This window comes from Myotis daubentonii, chromosome 1 (assembly GCF_963259705.1).
Source record: "Myotis daubentonii chromosome 1, mMyoDau2.1, whole genome shotgun sequence".
NCBI classification, from domain to species: Eukaryota; Metazoa; Chordata; class Mammalia; order Chiroptera; family Vespertilionidae; genus Myotis; species Myotis daubentonii.
This window is the reverse complement of record NC_081840.1, coordinates 47,295,784-47,322,731: the sequence shown is the minus strand read 5'-3', so window position 1 is coordinate 47,322,731 and position 26,948 is coordinate 47,295,784. Positions and strand designations below refer to the sequence as shown.

The 26,948-nt window shown below is 41.0% G+C and overlaps 1 protein-coding gene across 4 annotated transcripts; it reads left to right on the top strand.

The window, feature by feature from the left end:
* Positions 1 to 334: 334 nt before the first annotated feature.
* APH1B (aph-1 homolog B, gamma-secretase subunit) lies at positions 335 to 25,801 on the top strand. Of its 4 annotated transcripts, none has more exons than XM_059699151.1 (6): positions 335 to 510; positions 1,610 to 1,672; positions 8,766 to 8,836; positions 9,956 to 10,078; positions 17,894 to 18,021; positions 22,499 to 25,801. In XM_059699151.1, exons 1-6 carry the CDS (start codon positions 398 to 400, stop codon positions 22,664 to 22,666), a joined length of 666 nt encoding a protein of 221 aa, XP_059555134.1. In that variant the 5' UTR covers positions 335 to 397; the 3' UTR covers positions 22,667 to 25,801. The 4 variants fall into 4 exon arrangements, with proteins under 4 accessions (XP_059555134.1, XP_059555152.1, XP_059555144.1 ...); XM_059699142.1 differs by lacking the exon at positions 1,610 to 1,672 and adding an exon at positions 1,757 to 1,927 and having other exon boundaries at positions 338 to 510; XM_059699169.1 differs by lacking the exon at positions 1,610 to 1,672.
* The last annotated feature ends 1,147 nt before the right edge of the window (positions 25,802 to 26,948 follow it).

Below are 26,948 nucleotides of genomic sequence, written 5' to 3'. Positions count from 1 at the left end.
CCCGCCCGCGCCCCTGCCCCCGTCACCCCCCTCCGTCACGCCCCTCCCCGTCCCATCCCCCTCCGCCACGCCCCTTAGCGCCCCGCCCCTCGTCCAGGCCCCGCCCCAGCCACGCCCACCCCTCCGCCACGCCTCACCCCCTCTGCCACGCCCACATGCCCCCGCCCCTCCGTCAGTCCCCGCCCCCACGCCACGCCCCATCCCTTACGCCCGCGCCCCCACGGCGCCCCGGCCCTCCATCTAGCCCCGCCCCTCCGCCCGCGGCCCCACCCCACCGCGCCCCGCCTCTCCGCCCCGCCCCACCCCCTCCGCCCCGCCCAGCCCCGCCCCGCCTGGCGCTCAGCTCAGCTGTGCTAAGCACTGCGCGTCTTTGCCAGGCTCCGCGGGCGCGGTCGCCATGACGGCGGCTGTGTTCTTCGGCTGCGCCTTCATTGCCTTCGGGCCCGCGCTCGCCCTCTACATCGTCACTATCGCCACGGACCCGTTGCGCATCATCTTCCTCATCGTCGGGTGAGGCGGTTGCGCTGGGAAACCCGGAACCGGGGCTCCCCTCCCCCGCGGGGGGGTTCCGACCCCAGGCTTCCCCACCACAGGGCTCGACCTTGGGCTTTGAGGGGGAAAGGGTTGAGACGGGGAGAGCCGAGACCCGCCAGGAGAGGCACGAGAACTCCCGTCCCCCGAGGCGGGCTCGGGGAAGGAGCTCACACTGTGGGTCTCAAACGCCCTGAGACTGGGCTCCTGAGTTTTGCTTAGGGCCCGTGGGTGGGCTGTAGTGAGTCGTGAAACCACTTAAATTGCATGAAAAAATGTGGATACGTTCAAATACGCATCTTTTATTTTTCTGCAGACGGGCGTCCCAAGTTAACTTCAGAGTTTGTCATCCCAAAGGGGTTAAGAGCCCGGGCATCTGGTGCTTTCAAACATCTCGATGCCCGGCCCCTACCCCGGGTCCGCTGAGTGGGAATGTCCAGGGGGCGGGATCCAACCTGCACCAACACAGAGCACCTGTCAGTGCGCCTCTTTGCGGGAGCTTGGTCAACACCGAACTCTGGCGGCGACTATGGTCACAGCCCGGTTTTCCTCTGTCCGGCAGCTCTTGCTGAGGCTCCCTCGTACCCTACACACTTGAGTCTCACTCACTCGCTCGGCACCAGGAGAAACAGCCAGACTAGGCCAGGGATGCGCACTTTTTCTGAGTCTCTTCACCTCTCACACCTGTGTTGAGAGTGCTGCATCATACTATCATTTAAAAAGCCATAGAGACTGGGCAGAGGGTTTGTAAAGCTTGTTATAATCGTTAGAGCCCACGGGAATGTTGCAAAAACCAGGCCTGGGAAACTGATCTAGATCAGAGCGCAGACTTCCAACTTCTGGATTTTATACCAATCACTCTATTAATAGAGATACAGACTTTTTCTTTTTCCTGGGAAAGACATATTTGCACATCAATGAGCAAAGCATCACTTAGGAGGAATAACAAATATTCCCAGCTAGACAGTGCTTGGCAGATAGTCTGCAGATGTACTTAATAAATAGCAGGGTCACTGAAAACGAGTGATTGTTAGGAAAAATCCTAAATTCCTTTTGGATCACATGTTCATCTCAACAGAGGAAATGCACCACTGACCCACTGGTTAAGAACAGTGGATCCAGAACATCACTTTACGAGCACGTAATTTTTTTTTTTAAAATTAATCCTGTACTTATGCTTACGTGTGACTTTTCCCCTTCCTCCCCCCACCCCTCCCAATTTCAGAGCTTTCTTCTGGTTGATATCTCTACTGCTTTCCTCCTTTGTCTGGTTCGTGGCAAGAGCCATTACTGACAACAGAGATGGACCGATAGAGAAATATCTGCTGATCTTTGGAGTGTTAGTCTCAGTCCTTATCCAAGAAATGTTTCGGTTTGCATATTATAGACTTTTAAAGTAAGTGAAACATTTGTTTACCCCTTTTCTCCAGTTAATTTGAAGTATGTTTTAGTAATTTGAAACATTAATGCAGTGTGGTTTTTGAAGATCCATGCCTTCCTGCACAGTTTGTAGCCAAAGGATTAGAACATTTCTAACCTGAAAATATTGAGTATTTTAGCTGTGGATACTCCTTCCTTCATTCACTCATTCAAAAAATATTTTTTTTTTATAATTTACTCAATGCTAGGCATTATTCTAGGCACTGAGAATAATATATCATGATTAAAAGACAGTTTCTGTCCTCGTGGAGGTTATGTTATAATGGAAAGTGACAGGCAACAAATGAATGAGTAATTCATTGTGTATTAGAAGATAATTGCTATGAAGAAAAATAAGCTAGAGAAATAGTCATTGAAACAACAACAAAAACTGTTTCACCTTAGAATTTATACCAGCTTCCCTTTGCCACTGACTAAAATAAATAATTCTTATAGATATTATGCCTACCATTATTTTGATTGTATTAGGGAAAATAAGGGTTCATTTTGTGATAGTTCATGTGATTTCATATCTGTAATAGAAAAACACATTTGAAAAAAAAGCTATGGGCATGAGTTCCCCTTTAGGGAACTTTAGGCCAGACAGCAGGTCATCTAGGATTCATGAGGCCGTCACATGAAACCAGTGATTTGAAACACAGCTTGAACTTAGAATCATGTTTTCTTTCAGGCAGTCATGAGGTTGGCTTTGATTATGTAGTAAAGTTTAGTAGAATGATAAATGTACTCTTTCCCTTTTGGCACATGAGATAGTTAAGCCACTCCATGAATTTCATGGATGTAACCAAGACAGAACTTCAACAATATCTCTTATAATAACTTCTGTTCTTGCCAATATGCTAAGCTTTCAATATTGTTTACTGGTTGCTTTAAACAACAGACATTGAAATTTAATAATGAAGCAATTTAAATTACAAATTGAAAACCATGAAGCCATTGCTTAACAAGCAAAAGTCATATCTTAGAAAAGATTTAAATTTGAAATTTCCATTAGTTCATGGAAATATTAAAAAGCAACCAACAGCTGTCAAGGATAAAATTTATGTTTCCACAGGAATACATTATCCTTAACAGATCAACATTAATCTGTGGTTGTATGGAGCATTTTAACAATAGAATATTATTAAGGTAATCAAAATCTCCCTCTTTCTGACCTCTGCCCCACTCAAGAAACATACAGTCAAATGAAATCTCTGTCCCCTGGTTGTTGTCTCTTTCACAGCTAAATGTTCCTCATTTCTTCACCTAGTCCAGTGATGGCGAACCTTTTGAGCTCGGCGTGTCAGCATTTTGAAAAACCGTAACTTAACTCTGGTGCCGTGTCACATATAGAAATTTTTTGATATTTGCAACCATAGTAAAACAAAGACTTACATTTTTGATATTTATTTTATATATTTAAATGCCATTTAACAAAGAAAAATCAACCAAAAAAATGAGTTTGCGTGTCCCCTCTGACACGCGTGTCATAGGTTTGCCGTCACTGACCTAGTCCTTGGAAGACATGTCTGTGGCTCCAAACCTTTTCCGGCCCGTGTTCTTTTATGTCAGTGGACATGTCCCTCTTGGTCAGTACCTGGAACCTGCCTGTGCTCCGGACCCAGCAGAGCACCCTGTGATCACAGTGGTGCGGAGGCCGGTGGCCCTTTCCTCTCTGCCTGGGCGTCAGCATCAGAGGCTGCTCTGGGTTTCCTGTCAGCAACATCTTTGGCTCATGTTGGTTTTGCATTTTCACATACGATGATTCTAATGTTGAAGCAAAACTTTGAATAGATTTTCACAGTTTAAGACATGGATTTAGTAAGCCTTTAGGACTCAGGGTATCTTCTTATTTCTTCACAGTTCCCACCTGAAATGCAACTTTTTTAAAAAAATGTTTTTATTGATTTCAGAGAGAGGAAGGGAGAGGGAGAGATAGATAGAAACATCAGTGATGAGAGAAAATCATTGATTGGCTGCCTCCTGCACTCCCCACACTGGGAATCGAGCCCATAACCCGGGCATGTGCCCTGACCAGGAATCAAACTGTGACCTCCTGGTTTATAGGTAAACATTTCAACCAGTGAGCCACACCGGCCAGGCTGACATGTAACTCTTTATTGGTACTAACCTTTGGTTCCAAAGGTGCCGGGAGCTGGTCCATGCTTGCTGTTTCAAGGGACCTGGCATATATGGCATACTGTTCTTAAAATGTTTGCTCACCTTCTTGGCACTATGTGTTTTAACCAAGGTCTCTGAGAAAGGTTGTTTCCCCAGGTAGGGATTTTCCCCTGAAGTTAGGGAGGGAATAAAACCCCTTAACTAAGTGCCAGGCGGGTAATTAATCACTTTAACTATGAACAATCATGCTTAAGCTACATAATCTTTACTCCCTGGAATGGAGATAAGAAACGCCCTAACCTTTGGAATAGAGATTGATAGGATTGGAATCAACTGGTATAAATACAGATGTAACAAAACAGAACTTAGAAGACAGAACCAAGAGGCACAGAACCTACACAGAACCTAGAGACAGAACATGGCAAAAGATCCTGGACAGAAACTGGCCTCAGAACCTAGAGACAGAACCTAGCGAGAGAACATGGCAAAAGATCCTGGACTGAACCTGACTACAGAAATTGGCAAGAGAACCTGACTAGAACCTGGTGACTGAACCTGGCTGGAGAACCTGGACAGAACCTGGAGAACCTAGCAAGAGAACATGGACACAGAACTTGGATGGAGATCCTAACCAGAACTTCACTGGAGATCCAGACCAGAACTTTGCTGGAGATCCAGACCAGAACTTGGCTGGAGATCCTGGCTAGAGATCCTGGCTAGGCTGCTGATCAACTGAACGTTGTCTCCGTGTCATTCCTTCTTCGCCGACTCCGTCCACACCTTTGGGGACCCCTGGACCTGCTGGGGTTGGACCCCAGCACAAAGGGCTACCCACTGAACATTGGTTGACATTTTAATGAGGGTAGTGAGGGAATAGGGCCACATGCAGAAGGAATTATGGCTGTCAATTTGCAGGCTCTCATGCCAGCAAGTTCAGAGAAGCCTCTTTGGCCTTCCAGAAAAAGCATGTTTACTGCTCCAAAAGGACCTTTGGAAATTTGCAAATAAGATATTAGAACAAACCTGTATTAGCAGGAGCCTTTGGAATGCATCTTTAGCAAGCCTTTGGAATTTTGTACAGTATCTTCCTAGAAGATTTTAGAATGTTGATGTTATGTAGTTATGTGTTAAAACAAGTTTGAGAATTATTACGATACCTTTATTCATGGCTAACATTTATATAGATGCATTTAAATTCTTCTCTTATGCTACACTATCTTCAAATATAGGAACTCTGGCTTAATCAATATTTTAAGTGTTCCATTGCCAAAGTGCATTTTGAACATTTAAATTTAAAGTACATCCTCAAATTTTTTGTTATCTGACGTTGATGCCAAGATGAAAATGTGGAGAGTTTGCACCAGTATTTTTTTTACATTTATGGACTTGAATCAAAATATTTATCATTGCAGTCTACCTAAGTTTATTTTATGGTCAAGTCTTCAGAACAGTACTTCATCTTGAGTGAATGAATTCTAACTTTCAGCCTAGCAAAGAGTTGCACTGTGAAAATTGGCTACAAGTGGCAGCCCTTTCTATCTTAATTTTTTTTTTAAAAAAATCCAAGTTATGGTCCTGTACATTGCCTAAAACCTACATTCGAATTTTTTTTTGGCTTGATTGAAGTTTTTGTAGTTTAGTTCAATTTTGTCTTATAATGCTAATACCATAAATACTTAGTAATTTGAGAAGATTTTTCATTTATAAAATAAGTTAAGACAATCATTGCTATAATTTCTTAAGAGGCATATTTTTTTAAAATTTCTACAATGATGTATTTAATTTATATGCATATTCCTTTGTACTGTCCCCTCTTACACACACGTACAAAAAAAAAGAATCAGAACAAAGAAGAAAGATGGAATGATTTATCAGTAGTTTTTCAAAGTTTATATTTTTAAAATCGGGCTTTTTCTTTTTTGTTCTTGGAAACTATCACAAATGAAAACAAAGAATTTTCCACTTCAATACAATGGTTGTAATAAGAACACTGTCCCTTATACCATCAGTCGTGTGTTTTGTCAGGAACACGGAAACGGGTGGTGTTTTGTACTTTCTCACTTCCTAATCTTAACATGGAGAACTATCAGTGCCATAGACCTTTCCTCCCACAAACTTGTAATATAGAATGAGGAAGTTTATTAACCTCTGAGTTTATATATTTAATACATTTGGCGTAGTACTTTGCTATTCCAGATAGCAAAAATCTTTTATTCATTACTGAGCAATTTATATAAAACAAAAATCCTCCGAAATTTATCGATTCTTTTATACCATTATACTATTCATTTGTTGATGGAGAGTATTGCTGCTATGTTTCTAAGCTTTAATTAGCCTTTAACAACATTCCCGTGACACATAAGTTTGTTGTTCAGGAAAATTGGACATTTTAGTTGGTTACTGCTCCAGAGAAAGAGGTTGGCAATCATTGGCTCATGATCCTACCAAATGGAGAATGAAATGGCAAATTGTTTCTTTTGAGTCTAGAAAAACAAAAGACTCTTTTTCGTTCTGCTTATTACTATTTTGGTTGACCTCTGCATTGCCTTTAATTTAATGATATTTATAGTAAATATAACTTAAGTATCCCTTGAGTCATTGTCGCAGAGATTGTAGCCAACAAGGGTTAGTAATGGTGACCACAGTGGACCCGACCAGGCACACCTTGCATTCCTAACACATTTGTGTGGGGAGCAGGGAAAGTTTGTGAATTGTCCACAGCAGAAGCACAGATGTGATCCCTCTAAGGATCATTTCTTGATAAGCAATTTCCTAATCTTTCATTCAGGTATTCATTTAGTTTCTTTTTTGATGGTAGCATTATATTCCCCCCTGATTATTTTTCCCCTGAAGCTTGTATGGGCGGGGAGGGGAGGAATATGAATCAAATATGTAAATATTTTAGAATCAGACAACCATATGATTAAATACCCATATAGAAGTTTAGACCATCATTATTACAGGATTTAAGAGAAAGGAGAGATAGTGATTACCAATCATTGGTAAAGACGGTTTCTTTGAGAAATTCCTGCCTGAAATAGACTGTGAAGTTTGAATACAAGTGAAGTTCTATAGAGTGGAAACCAGAAGGGAGGGTGGCAGAATAAGTATAGCCAGGTGGAAGATATAAGGAAGTACCAACACAGCGGGGTTGAAGATGTATCTCTCTGGGAAAAGGAAAAATTTCAGTGACAGCCCTGGATGGTGTCACTGAGTTGGTTGAGCATCCTCCTGTGCATGAGAGGTCACCGGTTCCAATTCCCCATCAGGGCACATGCCTGCATTCCTGGCTTGTTTACCAGTAGGGGATGTGCAGGAGGCAGCTGATCGATGATTCTCTCTCACTGACATTTCTCTCTCTTTAAAAAAAAAATCAAAAAAATCAATCAATAAAATTTTTTTAAAAAATTCAGTGGTAAATGCCACAGGATATACATTTTTTAATTTTTGGGGTGGGGGGTTGACATTGCTTAATAGGATCATATAGATTTCAAGTGTACATTTCTGATTCAAGATCTGTATATTGCCCTGTGTGTCCACCACCCAAAGTCAAATCATTTTCTGTCACCATATATTAGTCCCCCTTAACCCTCCATCCCCTCTTACCCCCTTCCCTCTGGCAACCACCACATTGCTCTTTGTGTCCACGAGTTTGTTTTATATCCCACATATGAGGGAAATCATATGGTTCTTAGCTTTTTCTGAATGACTCATTTAGCGTAATAGTCTCAAGGTCTATCTATGCTGTCACAAATGGCAGTATTTCATCTTTTCTTATGGCTGAATAGTATTCCATTGTGCATATGTACCACATCTTCTTTATCCAATCATCTATTGAAGGACACTTTGGTTGTCTCTATGTCTTGGCCACCATGAAGAATGCTGCAATAAACTTAGGGGTGCATATATCTTTGTGAATACATGTTTTTGAGGTTTTTGGGTATATACCCAGGAGAGGGATTGCTAGGTCATATGGTAACTCTACTCTTAATTTTTTGAGGAATCACCAGACTGTTTCCCATAGTGGCTGTACCAGGTAACACCACTCACTCCTGAAGCAGTGCTCACTCCCTGTTCCTCCCAGCCGAGGGAAGGAATTGCCGGCTACTGCTGGTTTCCTCCCCTCTTCTGGCCAAGGGGGCTGGGGCCTGGAGCCCCCCACTGCAGGGTGCACCCATGACCATCTGAGCTCTCCTCCCTTCTCGCCTTCCCATTGGTTCCCGTTTTCCCACCTCTATGTGTTTCAATGTGTGGATCCTGTAGGCGTGCCTCTATATTGAGCAGGGAGGCCTTTGTTGAGTTATGGTTGATCAACTTGTTAAAGTTTCAGGGGGAGAGACCAAGGTCCTCTCTCATGCTGCCACTCCTCTGATCACCATAGGATATTGAACTAAGTATTTACTAATCTCAGGAAGTAGTCAGAAGTATTGCTTTTTTCCTGATGTCTTGTTTACTTTTATTTTTCTTATTTTTCTCTTTTATGTGAAGATTAGATAAAAAGTAAAAGTGGGTTGGAAATTTTGGTTGATTTTAGGTTAGTTGCAAATTTGCTATTTTGTTTTTTAATGGATTTTGGATTTAGAGTATAGCCTTACCAAAAGCCTTATTAAGTGTCTGGATTTTGAAGTATTGCATGTATTTTCCTGATATACTACTTTTTCTTTAAAAAAATTATCTGTATGGTTTTATTTTAGAAAAGCCAATGAGGGTTTGAAGACTATTAATCCAGATGAGCCAGCACCTTCTATGCGACTGCTGGCCTATGGTAAGTTAGAATTGCATGGTCATTAAGAAAGAAATAAAATTTGGCATGAAAGCCATTTTTGTCTTTTACATCTTTGTGGATATAGTATTTTATTGCTGTCTGGTCTCTTGGTATATATTGTTTATTTTTCTAGCTTTTCAGCGCCCTTATGTAAAGGGGGAAATGATTGCAGGTGATGTTTATCTGTGTGTCCATTAAATATTAGCCAGGTTTGAAAGTTAAGTTTTTAAGACTCTAGTTAACTAACAATTTCTAAGTGAGATTACTGTTACCTTCTCTGGGTGGTTACCATGACTTTGGCTGGACTAGGAGGACTCATTATATTGCTATAGTTAATACCTCATTATATTGCTATAGTTAATACCTCATTATATTGCTATAGTTAATACCTCTGCATATTTTTTAGATTTATGTTGTGTGTGTTTTTTTGTGGGGGTGGGAGGTTGTTAATCCTCACATGAGGAAATTTTTTTCCATTGCTTTTCAGAGAGAGTGAAGGTGAGGGGGAGAGAGAGAGAGAGGGAGAGAGAAAGAAAGGAAGATCAATGTGAGAGAGACACATCGACTGTGCCTCCTGCACACACCCTGATTGGGGCAGGGAGCAAATGGCAACCCAGGTACATGCCCTTGACCAGGAATTGAACGTGCGGCCTTTGGTGCTCCGGCCGGTGTTCTAACCTCGGAGCCACACTAGCCAGGGCTAGAATTACGTTTTTAAAATTGGATCTAGGTCCGTAAGTTGAATCGGCCAGTTTGGCCCAGGGATCGCTTCTTACACTGCAGTCACACTTCACGTACAGCTCCGAGCTCTCAGCCATCGCACTTAGACTGTTGTTACTAAAGCCAGAGCTTCACCATCGTATCCTTCCCCATTTCACCTGTTGCTTCTGTCTAGAGCTTTTTCATTTCTCTGCTACGTCCCACTAGTCATTCCCTTTCCTCTTCTCACCAGATTCATCATTTAGCCAAGCACCTGCCTCTTCTGAGCCGGCTTTCCACTGTTTCCCCGATAGCGTGTGCACCTTTCCCCTTCCACAAAATAGTATTTCCCAGTCCTTGGAAATTTGAAGACAAATCACAGCATGAAAGGGTTTAACAGTGTTTTTTCTGTCTCTTTAGTTTCTGGCCTGGGCTTTGGAATCATGAGTGGAGTATTTTCCTTTGTGAACACCCTGTCCGACGCCCTGGGGCCAGGCACAGTGGGCATTCATGGAGACTCTCCCTACTTCTTCCTAAATTCAGGTATGTGCCGGGTAGCTGTGAATGTTTAAGCTTCTGATCTAATTGATCATCCTGTTGGAGTTCCCTGGCTTAGGAATTCAAGCGAATAGAAATTTATGTTATATTTTCTAATAGGCACCACAAAGTAAAGGATAGGAAAATAAAAACTTTGAGAGGAAGAGAGCACACAAAGAACTTGTATGCATACATGCGTAACCCATGGACACAGGCAATAGGGTGGTGAAAGCCTGGGGCAGGCTAGAACTAGAGCATTATCAGGGACTTGGAGCCCCTTGTTCCTCATCACTCCTTCCTCGCAGGTAACCTGATTCTGTTACTAATTTCCTAGTTTAATCAGGTTTGAAAGTCAGGTTTCTAACACGTATACATGTTTTGTTTTGAAAGTTTTACCTTCACGTATGTATCTGAAAGAAAATTAATGTTTCGTTTTCTTGCCTTTGAACATTTAAAAATAAATCATACTATATTTTTTAAAAAGAAATTGAGAGGAAAAATGATAATAGATGAGTTGACTTTTTAAACTCAAAGATACAGTATAAAAGGACCAACTCATTTCTAAGAACTTTTTTATCCACAAGATAAAAATTGTCATCATGATGTAGTGATCACATTTGAGAGTTGATGTACATAATTAACATAATATTTCTCCTTAAAAGAATCTTTTAAAAGTACTTTTTAAAAAACTCACCATATGTTTTTTTTATCCGCACAAGTTATATCATTGAAATAACATTTCACACATTTTTCAAATTAAATCATTATTTATTGTCTATACTGAGGTAATTTCTATCCTCAAGGAAGTTACCCTTTATAGGAAGGACAAGACTAAAAAATGATTAAGCTTTTCAGTACAGCTTAATAATAGAAAAGATATACAGAGGTATGACCAAATTTAAAAAAATATTGCTGCAGAAGTTTAGAGACATTCTGCATGTTGTAGTGACCCCAAACCCACTGGACACTTGTTCACCATTTTGATACAGGCCTGGGCATCTCCTGCCTTGATTACTATCACCAACCTCCACTTTCCATGTGAATCCATCCTGTATGCAGCCACCAAACTATATGAAAATGTGTTATGGTTTCCCAAGGTCTGCAGGATAAAGTCAAGGCCCTTTGCATCTGGCTACGTGATGAGGATGGGAAAGTGGGTTAATGGGCCATACTTATTTAGTGGTGCTTCCAACATAGCAAATTATCTTTTTTAAAAACATTCCATAATTAGAATATTTTTTAATGATTATAGTACTGAGTGTCAGTTTCTTAGAGTAAATGTAATATTAATAGATAAAGTATGTTAGATTCTAATATATAAAAAAAAAACATAATCAGGATATTGTGTTACTGCAACAGTTTTCTATATTTTCTTAAATTGTCCTGTTAGCCCTAACCGGTTTGGCTCAGTGGATAGAGCGTCAGTCTGCAGACTGAAAGGTCCCAGGTTCGATTCCGGCCAAGGGCATGTACCTTGGTTGTGGGCACATCCCCAGTAGGAGGTGTGCAGGAGGTGGCTGATTGATGTTTCTCTCTCATTGATGTTTCTAACTCTCTATCCCTCTCCCTTCCTCTCTGTAAAAAATCAATAAAATATATATTTTTTAAAAATTGTCCTATTATACTGCTACATCAGCAACCTTTGGATATGAAATAGTGTTCTACTAAGGCAGCGGTTCTCAACCTGTGGGTTGCAACCTCTTTGGCGGTCGGACGACCCTTTCACAGGGGTCGCCTAAGACCATCCTGCATATCAGATATTTACATTACGATTCATAACAGTAGCAACATTACAGTTATGAAGTAGCAATGAAAATATTTTTATGGTTGGGTCACAACATGAGGAACTGTATTTAAAGGGCCAGAAGGTTGAGAACCACTGTAAGGGAACTTACTTTTCTGCCACCTTTTTTCACTAGAGGGTGCTAATTCACTGTAGTGAGCTAGGCCGTTTTCCTAGGACTAGCTTTCAGTAATTCTTTTGGGAGAAGGTAAAAGAAACATATGCTAGCAATTTGAGGATTGTATTTGTAATTTCTATAAATTCACAGAAAATTTTAAAGAAAATATTTGTCTGGCTGGCGTGGCCCAGTGGTTGAGTGTCGACATATGAAGTAGGACGTCACGGTTCGATTCTTGGTCAGGACACATACATGAGTTGCAGGTTCGATCCCCAGTGTGGGGCGTGCAGGAGGCAGCCGATCAATGATTCTCTCTCATCATTGATGTTCCTATCTCTCTCCCTCTCCCTCCCTGACTGAAATCAATAAAGATATATATTTAAAAATAAAATAAAATATTTTAATGTCTAAGTTAGGATGGCAGGCTGACCTGCTGCGAATATGGACCTGTAGGGTGAAAGAACAGCTGTTACTTTATCATGTGCAAGAGTTTCTTATTAGTATAACACTGTTCTTTATAGCATAAACATTTAAGGAATTGCCTTTTCTCGTATTTTAAAATAACTCCCAATTTGTATATATTTGCGTTTGTTATTTATGATTGTCATTGTTACCATTTATTTAGCATGAGCCCATTTTGAATTTTTCAGTTAGATCTATAAGTTTATAGATCTAACTGCAACCAAGGTACATGCCTTGACGGGAATTGAACCTGGGACCCTTCAGTCTGCAGGCTGACGCTCTGTCCACTGAGCCAAACCAGTTAGGGCTTATGTAGCATTTTTGTGACAATAGTTGACTAATAGAGAGTTTCAAGTATTTTTAAATGTGTCACTTATGGAAAGAGTTGACTCATGATTCTTCAAGAGCTTTCCTAGGTCCTAGGCTTTCTTAGCACTATTGATATTTGGGGTCAGATAATACTTTGTTGTGGGGCTGTCTTGTGTATTGTAGGGTGTCCAACAGTACCCCTGGTTCTATGTACTGTATGCCAGAGGTACCCCACCCCCCGCTGTGGCAACCAAAATGTCTATGGACATTGACAAACGCCCCCTGGGGCAAAATCATCCTCGCTGGGAACCACTGAGTTAGAAGGCAGATTCGGGTTCAGTCTGAGAATGGACATTCTACAGTGACTGTTTTAATGAAACAAACTCCTAAAATGCAATCATTTGAAGTAGACCCTGTGGGATCTACTTTTTCATTGCATAGGCGTCTAGATCAAACAACTTCTAAGGGGCTTCCCCCTCACTCCACACTGATGAGCTAATTTGAGGAGAGAATTTCTTTATTTTCAACATTTGCCAGAGGGATTTTAAACATAAAATTATATCCTTGGCAGTCTTTTTGGCTCATAAACATACTTTGGGGGCACAGTCATAATATAAAATATTTACTGCTACTTAAACACCTGTAGTCATTCAAATTGTTTTCAGGATGTCTCCTTTATGATCTAGTTGGTATTAAGAGACAGTACTATGCCTTTCTTATGGACTATGTATTATGAGATGATTTTTAAAATGTCTCTTTAATCTTGGAGAATGTTATTTGACTAGTAATATATGTACATCTGTATTACAATAAAGTAGGTCATAAAATTCTCTTACATTTGTTAAAGCAAAGGTTTAAAGTTGAGTCCCTGTTACAGGAAAGGCATTTTCACTTAATTTTGTTTTGTGGCCTGACTTCTACTTGGGCTAGGTCATTAGAGATTGAATCCAGGGAGTTTTTGTAACCAAGAGGGACCGAGGAGTGTCACCGAAACTTGACACTCCAGACTCTTATTTGGAAAAAGAAGCCTGAAGCCCATTGCTAGTCACATCCTTTCTGTTGCTGCCCTCGCCCAGCAGCAGCCCTTGGCTCTTTCTGGCATGGTTAGAGATACTCTGAAGCTGTCAGGGGAGGCCAGAAGATAGCAACTTCTGTGCTGGCAGGATCCAGTAGTACGATTAGTTGCTATCTTAGGTGATTGTCTTTGCAAGGGCAGAGAAGTAGAAATCAGGAATGAGAGAGAAAGGGGAAAATGAAGATATTTATGAATCTGTGTGCTAGCGTATTTGGGGTATATTCAGGAGGGATGAAAGAACCAAACAGCTAAATGTAGCCTCTTAAAGATAACACTGAAACATTTTGCTTAGAAATAGGTTAGTTTGAAATATTTTGTACCAAGAGAATTTGATTTTAAAAACTATCAGTACAGGAAGTCCATTATCAAACTAGACAGCTACAGTTTCACACATTCAATACTTATTAGAATTGTTTATCTTTTTATTAATGTTTCAAAGTATTACAAATTATGGAAGCTCCTTTCATTAATCTGGATTATAAACTAATTTTGATAGTCTTATGGTTAATTTAGAGAATTTTTTTTTTACTTTTAAGAATATTAGAACAAAGTAAATTTTAGGGATAGATTCACTGAAGGAACTTTAGAATTTTATATTTAGGAATATGAAATGAGAAAGGTTTTGTAATTAAATGATAGTACCCTATAGATACTCTTTGTAAATTTTCATTTCCAGTTGGAGTTAATTCCACTTACTAGAGAGGAGTATCAAATGGTATATATGCATGTATGTGGCAGAATAGTTTAGATATCCAGGCCTCTGTTTCTGTTGGACCTTGAACCAATTATGGGTAGAATAAACAATAAAATTCCAGTATTTTAAATAGCACATTGTAATAGTAAAGACTTATGATGACCAAGGGAGTCAGCCAGAAACTAGTGCTAGCTGAATAAATAAGCAGTCCAGTAGAAATGTATGTTGTTTTAATAATTGCCCAAGAGATCAGATATTGTGTTAATAAGACAGTAAACAGTAAAAGTAGGGAGAGTTCCATGAGACTGTGTTTTTGTTTTGTTTTGTTTTAATATATTCTTACTGATTTCAGAGAGGGAGAGAGAGATAGAATGATGAGGAAGAATCATCGATTGGCTGTTTCCTGTATGACCCCTTCTGGGGATGGAGCCCGAAACCCAGGCATGTGCCCAGACTAGGAATCAAACTGTACCTCCTGGTTTATAGGTCGATGCTTAACCACTGAGGAATATTGGCTGGGCGAGACTGTGTTTTGTGCACCATGATACTCCCAGTGCTTAGATCAGTGCCCGGCACAGACAGGCATAGATGTAGACTGTACTTTGGAGACAGGGCCAATCCATAAAAGGTAGTTTTGGGGGCAGGAAAGGGCCTTGCAAACAGAAATGTGGGCCTAGAATTTGGAAGATACGTCAGAGCTAAGGATATCTTGAGGATCTTTGTCTGAAACTCACAGAAGAATGCTCTTTTAGATGAGAATGGACTGAAAATTCCCTAAGTTAGATCATTTTCCAAGTAGCTGAACTCCAGGACTTGGGAGCGTGATTGGCTGGTTTAATGTTCACGGTAACGCGTAGACAGAAGGGCAAACATAAGCTGACAAATAGATGACACATTTATGGTGCCATTGCTTTCTCTTGCCATTGGATTGACATCTAGGTTTTAGAAAAACCTTACAGTGTGAACGTTTGTGCTGTGTAGATTGTAGTTTCTACACCGTCTTTTCTGATATAGTAAACTTAACCCCTGGGTGTCTTCAGTGGTATCAACTCTGCACCATCACTTCACCAGACATCTATCCTCAGGGCAGCTTCCCTTTCCAGGATCATCACTGGGGTTAAAATACATCGTTTTAGTTTAGTCAACCTTGTCCTCAGCGTAAAAAATCCCTTTTCTACTTTAGTTAAAGTATTTACCATCATTTACAGAAAGGATAGCACACTATCACTAGATGTAACAACTTGCTTTTCTCAAACCACAACAGTTAGGTCTTTTTAATATTGTTTTGTGTGTGTTTTACTTTGTATAAATGAAATAATAGTCATTTTTCCACAATGTTTTCCCTTCCACTCAGCATTATATTCTTGCGATCATTTATATTATAGATTATATAGTATTCCATGTGTGAATGTATAGTACTACAGTCTATGTTTTCTGGTAATGATGGACATTTTTTTGTTATTACAAAGAGTGCTGATGTAAATATATATATATATATATCTCCTTGTGCAAATATATGAGAGTTTCTCTAGAGCAGAGGTTCTCAAACTTGACTGCATCAGAATCAACTGAAGGGCTATTTAAACAGATTGCTGGGCTCGTTGTGTCTAATCCTGGGAGTTTGGTGGGGGTCCCAAAAATTTGCATTGCGTTTTTGTTTGTTTGTATGTTTTGCTAATCCTCAAGAGGATATTGTGCCATTGATTTTTAGAGAGATTGGGACTCGGGAGGCAGGGAGAGAAACATTGATGTGAGACACATTGATTGGTTGCCTCCCGAATATGCCCCTATATGGGCTTAGGATTCAACCTTCAACCCAGGTACATTCCCTTGACTGGGAATCGAACCCAAGACCCTTCAGTGCATGGGCTGATGCTTTAACCACTTAGCAACACTGGCCAGGGCCCAAGAGATTGCATTTCTAATAAGTTCTCAGGTGCTAGTGATCTATTGATTCAAGAACTAACTGCTTCAGAGTTCAGATCTAGCTGTGGAATTGCTGGAGTGAAAAAGAGTGCGCAAATTTTTAACTTTAGTAGGTAATGCTAGATTGTTTTCCTACCAGCAGTGTGAAAGAGAAGCATCAGACCTGAATTTTTGCCAGACTGGTAGGTGTTAATGGTGTCTTATTACATGGCCAAAAAAGGGAACTCTGTGTGCCTTTTCTTTTTTCATGTTAAAACTTTCAGAATATGTGGAACTTCACCTTTTAAAATGAAGAATGTTATCCAGGACACACCCCCCCACAATATTCCACAGGAAAAGCTGTATGCGCTAATCAGATTCAATTTCAGTTGCCTCAGAAGAATTTTAGATAATTATTGCAATGTTGAATATTTTTATTCTTCCATTTGGCCTTTTAAAAAAAATCCAAGGAGAAATTTCACTTCAGTGAAAACTTGTTTAAGACAAAGATATTCCTGCCCTACCTGGTTTAGCTCAGTGTTTAGAGAGTTGGCCTACAGACCAAAGAGTCCCGGGTTTGTTTCCGGTCAAGGGCATGTACCTTGGTTGCAGGCCCTTCCTGGGCCTGGGCCCTGGTCAGGGCTCATGCAGGAGGCAGCCAATTGATGTGTTTCTCTCATATTGATGTTTCTCTCTGTATTTCCCTCTCCCACTCTCCCTAAAAAAAAAAAAAAAAAAAAAAAAAAAAAAAAAAAAAATCAATGGGAAAAAAATCCTCAGGTGAGGATTAACAAAAACAAACAAACAAACAAAGAAATAAAGATATTCCATTTAATTGAGAAAAGTGTCTCTTAATTAGTGTGGAAGGCTAATTTAGAAGAAGCTGATTAGATATCACAACAGGTTTATTGCATTCCTCAGAGAAACTTATTTTTGTTGTTGTTAATCCGCACCTGAGGATATTTTTCCATTGATTTTTAGAGAGAGTGGAAAGGAGGGGGAGAGGGGGAGAGAGAGAGAGAGAGAGAGAGAGAGAGAGAGAGAGAGAGAGAGAGAGAGAAACATTGATTGGTTGCTTCCCACACCCAGCCCTCGGGATAGAGCCTGCAACTGAGGTACGTGCCCTTGACTGGAATTGAACCCGGGACCCTTTAGTGGCCTGGCCGACACTCACCCACTAAGCCAAACTGGCTAGGCGTCAGAGACACTTCTTGAAAGCCAGATTCAAGTTGACTTTTAACAGGTTCCCATTCTAGAGAAGCTGCTGCAGAGCTGACCCCTGGTTTAGAAATGTTGTTTTCCAAGTTACATTTGAGCGAATGTGTGTCCTGGTCCTGCTTCTGTCAGGTGGCAGCGAAGCTCCCCCAGTGGTGTGGACCCCCAAGAGCCTGTGTACCACGACCAGGTGAGGTGTTCAGTGGGCTTTGGCGTCTGCTGTTCGAATGCCTGAGCACTAATGGGTGGCTGTCTTTCAGCTTTCATGACGCAGGTGATCATATTGCTGCACATGTTCTGGGGCATCATATTCTTTGATGGCTGTGAGAAGAAAAACTGGTACCCCCTTCTTGCAGTTATTCTGACCCACCTGCTGGTGTCAGCCCTGGTGAGTATGGCCACTGTGCTCAACCTGTTTTTTGGAGCTCAAGTCCACCTGTGTACAGTGGTAGATTCCACCCTAAATGAAGTACATGCTCATGGGAAAATGAGGAAATTCAGAAATGTTACTTGAAAGAATGGATGAATGATAGATAAATCATCTAAGTCTTACTACAGAAAGACAACTATTAATTTGTTGGTAGATCTCATTAAAGATGTTTCCCTAGTGTCTTTCTTTTTAATGGGTACAGTCAAACCTGAAATAGTCTTGAATTATGCTTTGTCGTGTAACACATCTTAGACAATCTCCATGTTCTTATAAGTATTTTTAATATATAAATTTTAATGGCTTTATATCATCACAGAAAAATTGTATTATAGAATGCTTAACTGACTGATCCCTTCTGTTTCTACTTTTGGTTATTATAACGCTGTCTTGGACATCTTTGTACATGAAACTTTTAAAATATATTGTTCCAAGGAATGGAATTATAAGGTTAAATAGTATGAATATTTTTAAAACCCTTGATGCAAATTGCTAAAATACTGCATCATCATGGGGTTGTATCATTTTTACTCTAACTGATCAATAACAAGAATGACCATTTCAATCCCTTCTCTCTGACATTATAATAATGACAATTTTCAAGAGCAATGTTTAAAAAGAAAACTGGACTAGATACATTTTTAAATAATTTTGAATGCCTTGGGCCCGACTTTTATTATAGTTTGTCAGATATTTCCATCAGAATCATTCCCATCACTGCCTTGTCCAGACCCTTATTATTTCTCATCTAAAGGATGTAAAAGCTTTCTTCTGATGGTGTCCTGTCTTATGTTTCTCTCCTCCCCACCCACTTAGAATTTGTATCAGGTTTTCTTACATTGGCCGCCTTGTCCTGACCCAGGCTTACTGACTCTCCTACCAGTGGTACAGGATACTAACGTTATCCATAATATGATGGCAACTGTGTAAAGTTAAATCTTCATGAGAGAAAAAAAAACACATCAGAAAGAGAGTGCATGAAAATATTAAATACATTTATCTCTGGGTGGATTCTTTTAACTCCTTATAGTTTTTGCCATGTTCTAAGTTTTTTACAACATACATTTTATAACCAGAAAGGAAGTTACATGAAAAAGCAAATGTCCTTATGAATCCAATGGACCGTTCATTTGACAAATAATTATTAAGTGCCTTCTATGTTCCAGGTACTGTTCTAGGTGAACAAAACAGTTTAGTGACCAAAACAAAGATCACTGCCTTTATAAGCTAGTAAGAAGGACGGGGCAATAAGCAATAGACAGAATGAGAAATTATATAGCATCTAGAAATCGGTAGGTCCTGTGAAAGAAAGGAGAAGTGGAGCAGGTTAAAAGGGATCCAGAGTGTGGGAGGTGGAGGGATGGCGAATTTTTGGATTAGTAGTCAGCATAGGCTTCAGTGTGAAGGTGGCATTTGAGCAAAGACTTGAAGCAGAGGTGGTTCTGTAGCTGGTCTGGAGAAAGCATCCTGGACCGAACAGCTGGGGCAGGAGGTTGGGAATGTCTTCATACAGTTATTGGCCATTTGGGTAATCCTTTATGAAGTGCCTGTTCCGGTCTTTTGCCCATCTTTCTATTGGGTTGTCTGTCTGTTTTGTTTGGATTTTTTTTTTTTTGGTGGGGGGGGGGGTCTTTATATATAGAATGTCCAAAAAATGTATACACACATTGAATTTGTATCAGGTTTTCTTACATTGGCCTCCTTGTCCTCTGAGCCAGTCTTACTGCCTCTCCTACCTAAAACCTTCCAGTGGTACAGGATGCTAACGTTACCCTTAACACGATGGCAACTGTGTAAAGTCAAATCTTCGCTTAGTAAAATATATTTAATTTTCAGCATTGAGCTATGAGCTGTTAAAGAGTATATACATTTTTTGGGGAGGGGGGGCATCCCGTACTCTTTAAGAGAGGTTTTTGTCAGATGTATGCATTGCAAATAACTTCTTCTACAGTGTAGTTTGTCTTTATAGTCTCCTGATGTTGTCTTTTAATGAACAAAAGTTATTTAATGTAGTCTAATCAATTTTTTCTTTACGTTTTGCACTTAAAATTCAGTGGATTTGAGCTTTAGAATTATTCTGAAGAAGAATCCAGAAAATGTTCAATACCTGCCATGCCCACAGATGCCTCTTGAGAAAAGCATTCTTTTTACATAGGTGCTATCTGCAAAATCAGCTATTTCCCTGGCCAGAGCTTATAGGCGGTGTTGACACCTTAGCCAGGGACATGTGCAGGTCGGGTGAGTGAGGAAAGTGAGGAGCCTTGGAGGCACACCCCTAGCCTCTGATTCGCAGAGGTGTACAGTGACAAACTGGCCCAATCAGATCCTCCCTTTTGTTAAGTGCAAATGCTAGGCTAGATGCAAACCTATCTCCCCACCTGACCCTGGCCCAGCAGAGAATCCCTCCTCCTGTAAAGGGCAGTTCCTCCATTTGGGTTCTAGACCTAATTCTTTCCTACTGAAGACTTTGCTCCTTTGACTGTCCTCTGTCCTCCTTCACCAGCCTTTCCATGTCTGTATCAGCTAACAGACATATCTTCATAACACTTCATTATTGCCTTCTCCCCTCCCAGCACCACCCTCTTTTTCCCTGTCCCCCATCACCGCAAAACTTCTCAGAGTGATCCCCCAGATTGTCTTCACTCCTTCACCTCTCATACTTCTAGCCCAATCTAGTTTCTGCTCAACCACCCCTTTAAAACTGCACTTGTCAAGGTCAAAAAGGACCTTCGTTTCTACAGATCTAATGGGCAATGTTCTTTTTTCATCTCAGCAACCTTTAAAAAGAGTTGACCATTTTTCTGAGACATTTTTCTATTCTGACTTCTGCATCACACTGTCCTGGTTTTCCTCTGACCCCACTGCTGGCTCTTCTCAGAGTCCTTGCTGACTCTTTTTTAATAAGTCAGGCCAATGGAGTGGTGTTGACACTTCTGATGTGTTCCTGTGATACCGAACAGCACAAACAATTCATAAATGTTCTCAGGGCTTGATCTTGACTTTTCTTTTCCCTTCTCTCTGCAAAAGCTCCCTGGGTAACTTCATTCGTAGCCATGGTTTTAAATACCATCTATGGACTGTGCCTCTTTATTCCTGTTTCTAACCCAGGCCTCTCCTCTCCCATACTCATATATCTAACTGCTTACATGACATCTGCCTTTTGAAATCTGACAGGCATGTCACCCTTAACATGTCCCCTTTGGACTAGATTCTCACCCACCACTCCAAGCTTGGTCTTCCTCAAGTCTTTGTTATCACATTAAATAGCACCACCATTTATCTAAAGCCAGAAACGTGGCCTCTCACTGTCCCTCACATTCCATCCATCAGCAAGTCAGTTCTTTTCATCCACTCTCTATCTCTACCTCCACCTAGTCTAACTCACCATCCTGTACTCTCCCGTCCAGTACAAAATCTTCCTCACTAGTCTCACTGCTTTCACCACCGCCTCCTTTAATCTTTCTCTGCAGTTTAAAAATCTAACTCAAGTCATTCAGCTCCCCTACCGGAAACACGGTGACCCTCCATTGCACTGAGTGTAAAATCCACACTCCTTACCAACATGCTCTGTAGCTGGCTGCCCTCCTCTCCGACCTCATCTCATGTGCTGCCCCTCCATCGCTACATGTGGTTAATACTGACTCTTCTCAGGGTCTCCTTTTATTCTCCCCCTTAGTCTCCACAGGCTGGCTCACTCCTCCCCTGTGTGCGTCTCAGTCTAAATGCCACTTCCTCGGGGCCTTCCTTGACCACCCTAATGGATCACCTCATTCTTACCTGTCCTGTCACCATCACAGTTATAACTGTTCTGATCTGGTATTCATCACAGTTTGTAATTATGTAATTAATTTAGTTGTTTCTTCATTCATTACCTATCTTCCTTACAGTGTATGAACTCCGTCAGGATAGAAACTAGGGTCTTCACTATTGAGTAGCCCATTACCTCTCAGCACCCCGTCAGTGTTTTTCAAATCAACTTTTGGGACCGACAGCAGTTGTGCAGCTGAAAAAGAGATGCTGCTGTTCCCTTGTGTTCCCTCAAATACTAAGGACTCATACTGAAGTAATTTGGACTTGTCTGGCTTTCTTCCACGTTCTAAGAGCTAACTGGTTCTTGCACAGAAAGGATTATAAATGGGGCCCAGTTATATAACATGTATCGTCTGGTGGGTATTCCAGTAGGTTCTGGCTTCTCATTACCTCCTAGGGTTGCCATTGGAATACAGCACAGCCCAGATCTATAGGTGTCTGCTGCCTAGGTTAGTCCGTGTGTCTTTGTGGGTTCTGGTGCTCCCCAGGACAGCACATACATCGCATGTTTGGTGTTTAATAGCATCCCAGCTATTACAAGTATTTCCTATTTCCCTTTGTCTTTGGTTATTTGCATGTTTAATATGCTAGCCATTATTACCCACGCTGGTTTATTTTTCCTTTGCAGACCTTCCTTAACCCTCAGTATGAAATAAGTCTTGTGTCAGCATATATGATCATGGTGCTCACTGGCATCTGGGCATTCTTTGTTGCTGGAGGCAGCCGCCGAAGCCTGAAACGATACCTACTCTGCCAAGACAAGAACTTCCTCCTCTACAGCCAGCGCTCCAGATAACCTCCCAGAGCCAGCACGCTCAAACAGTAAGCTGCATCTTTAGAGGAAGCATAACTGTGCCTTTTTCTAAAAATTCCTCTTCCTGGTGGAATTGACTGAAAAACAAAACTATCGAGCTGTGATATGGCTTTCATGCAGCAGCTCATCCTGCCTGCACATGAGAATGGCCTGGTGGGGAAACAGAGAACACTGGTTTCTGGGCTTCCCCTCCAGGTGTAATTGGTCTGGGCGTTTGGTGATTTTCAAAAGCTTCCTCGATGACTCTGATGTGCAGCCAAGTTGAGAACCATCAGTGTCCAAATAAGAGCTTGCTGAGACCACCATGAGTGAATAAGAACCCAGATGTTTAGCTGTCTCCTGACTCACCTCGTGCTGAATGGCAGGCAAGTCCTAGCCAGCCTTTGTCCTTTCCAGTTCTGAAGTCACAAAAGGCCATGGACTGTTTCCTGTACTTCACTAGTACCCTGTCTTATGAGAACATGGCAGGCTGTGCTTCTAAATGCAATAATACATTGCACTGGAGCACTATGATAATTTAGCCAAAGTAAGCTATTGACTAGCAAGCTGTATTAGTCTGTAGTTTTTCCATTCTAGATTTTGCTTTCCGAGGCATTACATTGTTTTTCAGCACAGATTCAGTTTAACTAAAAACCCAATCATTTTCTGACTTCCTGGGAAGGTATTCTGAAACCAGGAATTTTCATGCAATTCTATGAGTCTTTTCTGCGAGTAAGGCTTTTCCCGGGCCCGCAGCACAGCGACTGCTAGCTGCTGGGCTGGTTGAGGTGAATCCCATTGTCTGCCTCTGAGCAGCGTGGCGGCTGCTGAGTGAGGTCCCTGCGCCAGGTTCGCTGGAACTGGAGGAAGTGTATGAGGAAAACAAACCAAGGGGGTGGTGTGGACATGATTCGCTCCTGTGGAACTAACCAGCACTTGCCCCGAATGGTGTAGTGGAAAATTGGAAATAAGTTTTCAACGGCCAAATTCATGCTTTTACCTAATCTGTCTAATCTGTAGATCTCCTAAATGTCTCTGAGTGTTGGTAGCAGATACATAACTCCATTTATAGGAATACCCAAGGTGTTTGTTCGGCTTCCAAACAACGCTTTTGATTTCCTTTATAAAGAGAAAGTGCCATGAATTGTGCCTTTACTCACTTGAAATGGTTTCCAGTTGATGGCTTTTAGGAAGCTTATGGTGTGAAATGGAGATTTCCTGCACATTAAAGTGATAACCTCAGCGAATCCCATATGTGCAGCAGACCATCCAAATGAAACAGGAGCAGCAGTGGCGGGGCTCACCAGTGATAGGACGTATGGAAGAACTGGACCAACTGTAATGGGGAAAGAGTCATGAGCATGTGCGAAATGGAAATGTGGCCAGTATTTTGGGCCGCCACTCACCATCATTCTGGGAACCAGAACCTTACCGTTGAACTAGACCTTTTGCAATGAAATTCCCTCCTGTGTTTAAATTACTAGAATTTCTCAGTCTAGGGACTCAAGAGCAGTTGTATTTCTAGCAAGGCTACAGTCTTGCCTGAAACAGCAATTGCTTAGTCCCCTAAACAATTACAGTTATTCTCCTAAAGTCTACTTCAGTCCTAAGCCAATGGTTCTGCTGGAGTTTGCAGTTTTCCACCTTAATACGAGATTTCCCTTAGGCTAGAAGAGTCATAGGAAGAGCAAGAGATGTAGAGACCAAACAGTGAAAGTTACTGTGCAGAGTTGAAGGGAACAAGATTCCCACTGAATTGAGCTTTATTCCTATTGGAACATGGTATTTTTTGATGAACACAATAAGAAAAATACATAGTTGGTTATTGCTATTGACTTAAAATCTCTTAAATGGTTAGTCTGATAAAGTATTTGCTGGCCCGTAAAGTGTAGAAAAATCTGAGAGTGTTAATATTATTCATACTTGACCTCTGAGGATGTCCTCTGTGCATTGATAGTTTCATATTAAATAAGGAAGCTGAGATATTGTAAAATCTCACTTATAAAAACTTCTCAGGTGAGAAGAAAATTTTCTTTGATGGTGAGACTGTTGTCTTAGTTCAGGAAGTTACTTAACAGTCCTTGATTACCTATGAATAAAGGAACTTGTAATCCCGATTTCTCGTAGAATGCGAGCATTGTCATAGTTAGCTTCAGCAATGTTGTTGCAAATAGCCTCAGAGCCTTGCTTTGCCTACCGCCAAGAAAGCCCAGAGGGAGTGTACGGTCTTCCTCTGTTACTGTATATATATTGAGATGCAATTTTTAAAAAATTGTTATCTATAATGAGCTTTTGAACCCTGATAGTATTTGGAGAGAGGGAGGTGGTGTTGATGTCGAATGTTCTCCACACAGAGCTTCCTCAGTTTGGAGGGACATGTAGTGAGTGGACCTTGACTCGTGTTGCCGCTCTTGAATATGTTGCCACGTGAATAATAGAGATTGATTTTGTTACTCTCTATACATTTGTATTTATTTTTAATTCATTTAAATTAGTCGTAGTAACTGGAGAAGTTCTGTTACCTCGATCCTGGCCTGCCTGTCTGGCAGGATAGCCTCTTTTAGTGCATCGCAATGAAAACATTGCTGAAAGGAATAAATGGTGATATCTGCAGACTGCATAGAAAATAGCTTTTGTAAAAAAAAAAAAAAAAGAAAGAAAATAGCTTTTGTTCTCAACGTTAGTATCTCTATTCTCAAGCACATTTACGTGTTTGCTGAGAGTGTCAGATTCATTCATAAGTGCTAGGTGTTCTTATCCACAGAGTTGATAGCACTCTCAAGCACTTCTTGAGAGTTCTAGTTTTTTGTTAGCTGTGTTTTTCCTGGTCCCCACCATTCCTGACTCCAGGTAGACAGAGTACATGTCACAACAAAACAATTTTAAAGTGCTTTGCTTAGAGCACTTTGTTTATTGCAATGTTTACATTTCTCATTTTATAAAAGGCTTTTTACTTCATTCTATTAAATATTAGTGTTTAGAGAGGTGGGTATTATCTTTATGTACAATAGGCATCATTTAATATGTTATACTGTTATATATACTTGCAATATCAGACCTTGCAGTCAGTACACAATGCAGTACACTCTTTCCAGACCTGTATTTTTCAGTGAACAATAAAAAGATTGTTTGGCACTATTCATTTTCCATGTGTCCTCTCTTTTTTTTGGAATGATGTATCCTTTGGTATCTATTATTACAGTTTTTGTCCTTTATAAAACTTGGCTGTACATTCTGTTGTTTATGACTGTCAGCTCTGAGACTTTTTTTTGAAAGATAAGTCTTTGTTATCTGGTTTAAAATCATAAGGCCTATTTCATTTCTGTGTGTCCAGAAGCAGTTTGGTGCACAGAAGTTCCTTGAGATGTGGAGGAGAGTCCTCCGAGGTCCTGGAACCTCACCTTGAAAACTATAATTGTAAAATAGTGAATTTATAAAATACCATGTAATTGTGGCTAAAGGTGGGAGTTGATTGACAAGGAGAGTGCAGTTTAGTTTCTACCCAGTGACCCTGAGCGGCCTACAGAGTCCTTTTTCCCCTTCCCCTTGGTGAGGAGACTGTGCAGCTAAGAGGTCGAGCTTGGCCTTTGCCATCAGAAAGGCTGCACAGAGATTTTTGTGCTGAAACAGAAAACCACGTGGTGCCTGTTCACTCTGCTTTGAAATGAGGCTCCACGTTTATGTTGACTGTGTTATTAGATGAAATAGCCCCAGGGACCAAGGGCTCTTTGCTCCTAACTTGTAAGCCAGGGGGCAGGGGGGCTGTGCATTCCTCAGGTAACAGACCAGATTTGTGTACAATTTTGTCGGCCTTTCCACACTGAAATTGTGGCTCTAGTTTAATTGCTATTTCTGGTATTTAGTTGGGACAGGAATTTCCCTGTGACCAGCCTCAACACATGAGAAACCTCCAAAGGAAAGAAGTGTATATTTACCTTCCCCTCATTGAAAATGCTAAGTAGAAGGAACAACTCAACTGGCTTATGGTCTCCGTCTCAGTAAAAGAATTGGGGGGTTGACACACTGTAAGGCCAGCATGTCAAACTCAAAGGCTAACACGGGCCAAATAAACGAGGCAGGCAGTCTACTAGTAAGGTGACCATAATAGACTATGAGCCCTGAGCAGGTCCTGGCTTCAAGGCTCAGTAAGGTACAGATGGTACTTGTTGCTTAAGTGTGGACGACTGTAAACCCTGCTGCTTCTACCAGAAGTAAAACCATATGTTTTCAGTGCTTGAGCACAGAGATGGGGTTTACAGTTTTAACCAGGGCTTACCATGCACAG

Bases quoted from the DNA above. Each gene is read 5' to 3' on its own strand.
- APH1B (XM_059699142.1), top strand. From the start codon at position 398: ATGACGGCGGCTGTGTTCTTCGGCTGCGCCTTCATTGCCTTCGGGCCC. The intron at 8,837-9,955 runs GTAAGTTAGAAT...CTGTCTCTTTAG, and splicing joins TATGCGACTGCTGGCCTATG to TTTCTGGCCTGGGCTTTGGA. The intron at 18,022-22,498 runs GTGAGTATGGCC...TTTCCTTTGCAG, and splicing joins ACCTGCTGGTGTCAGCCCTG to ACCTTCCTTAACCCTCAGTA.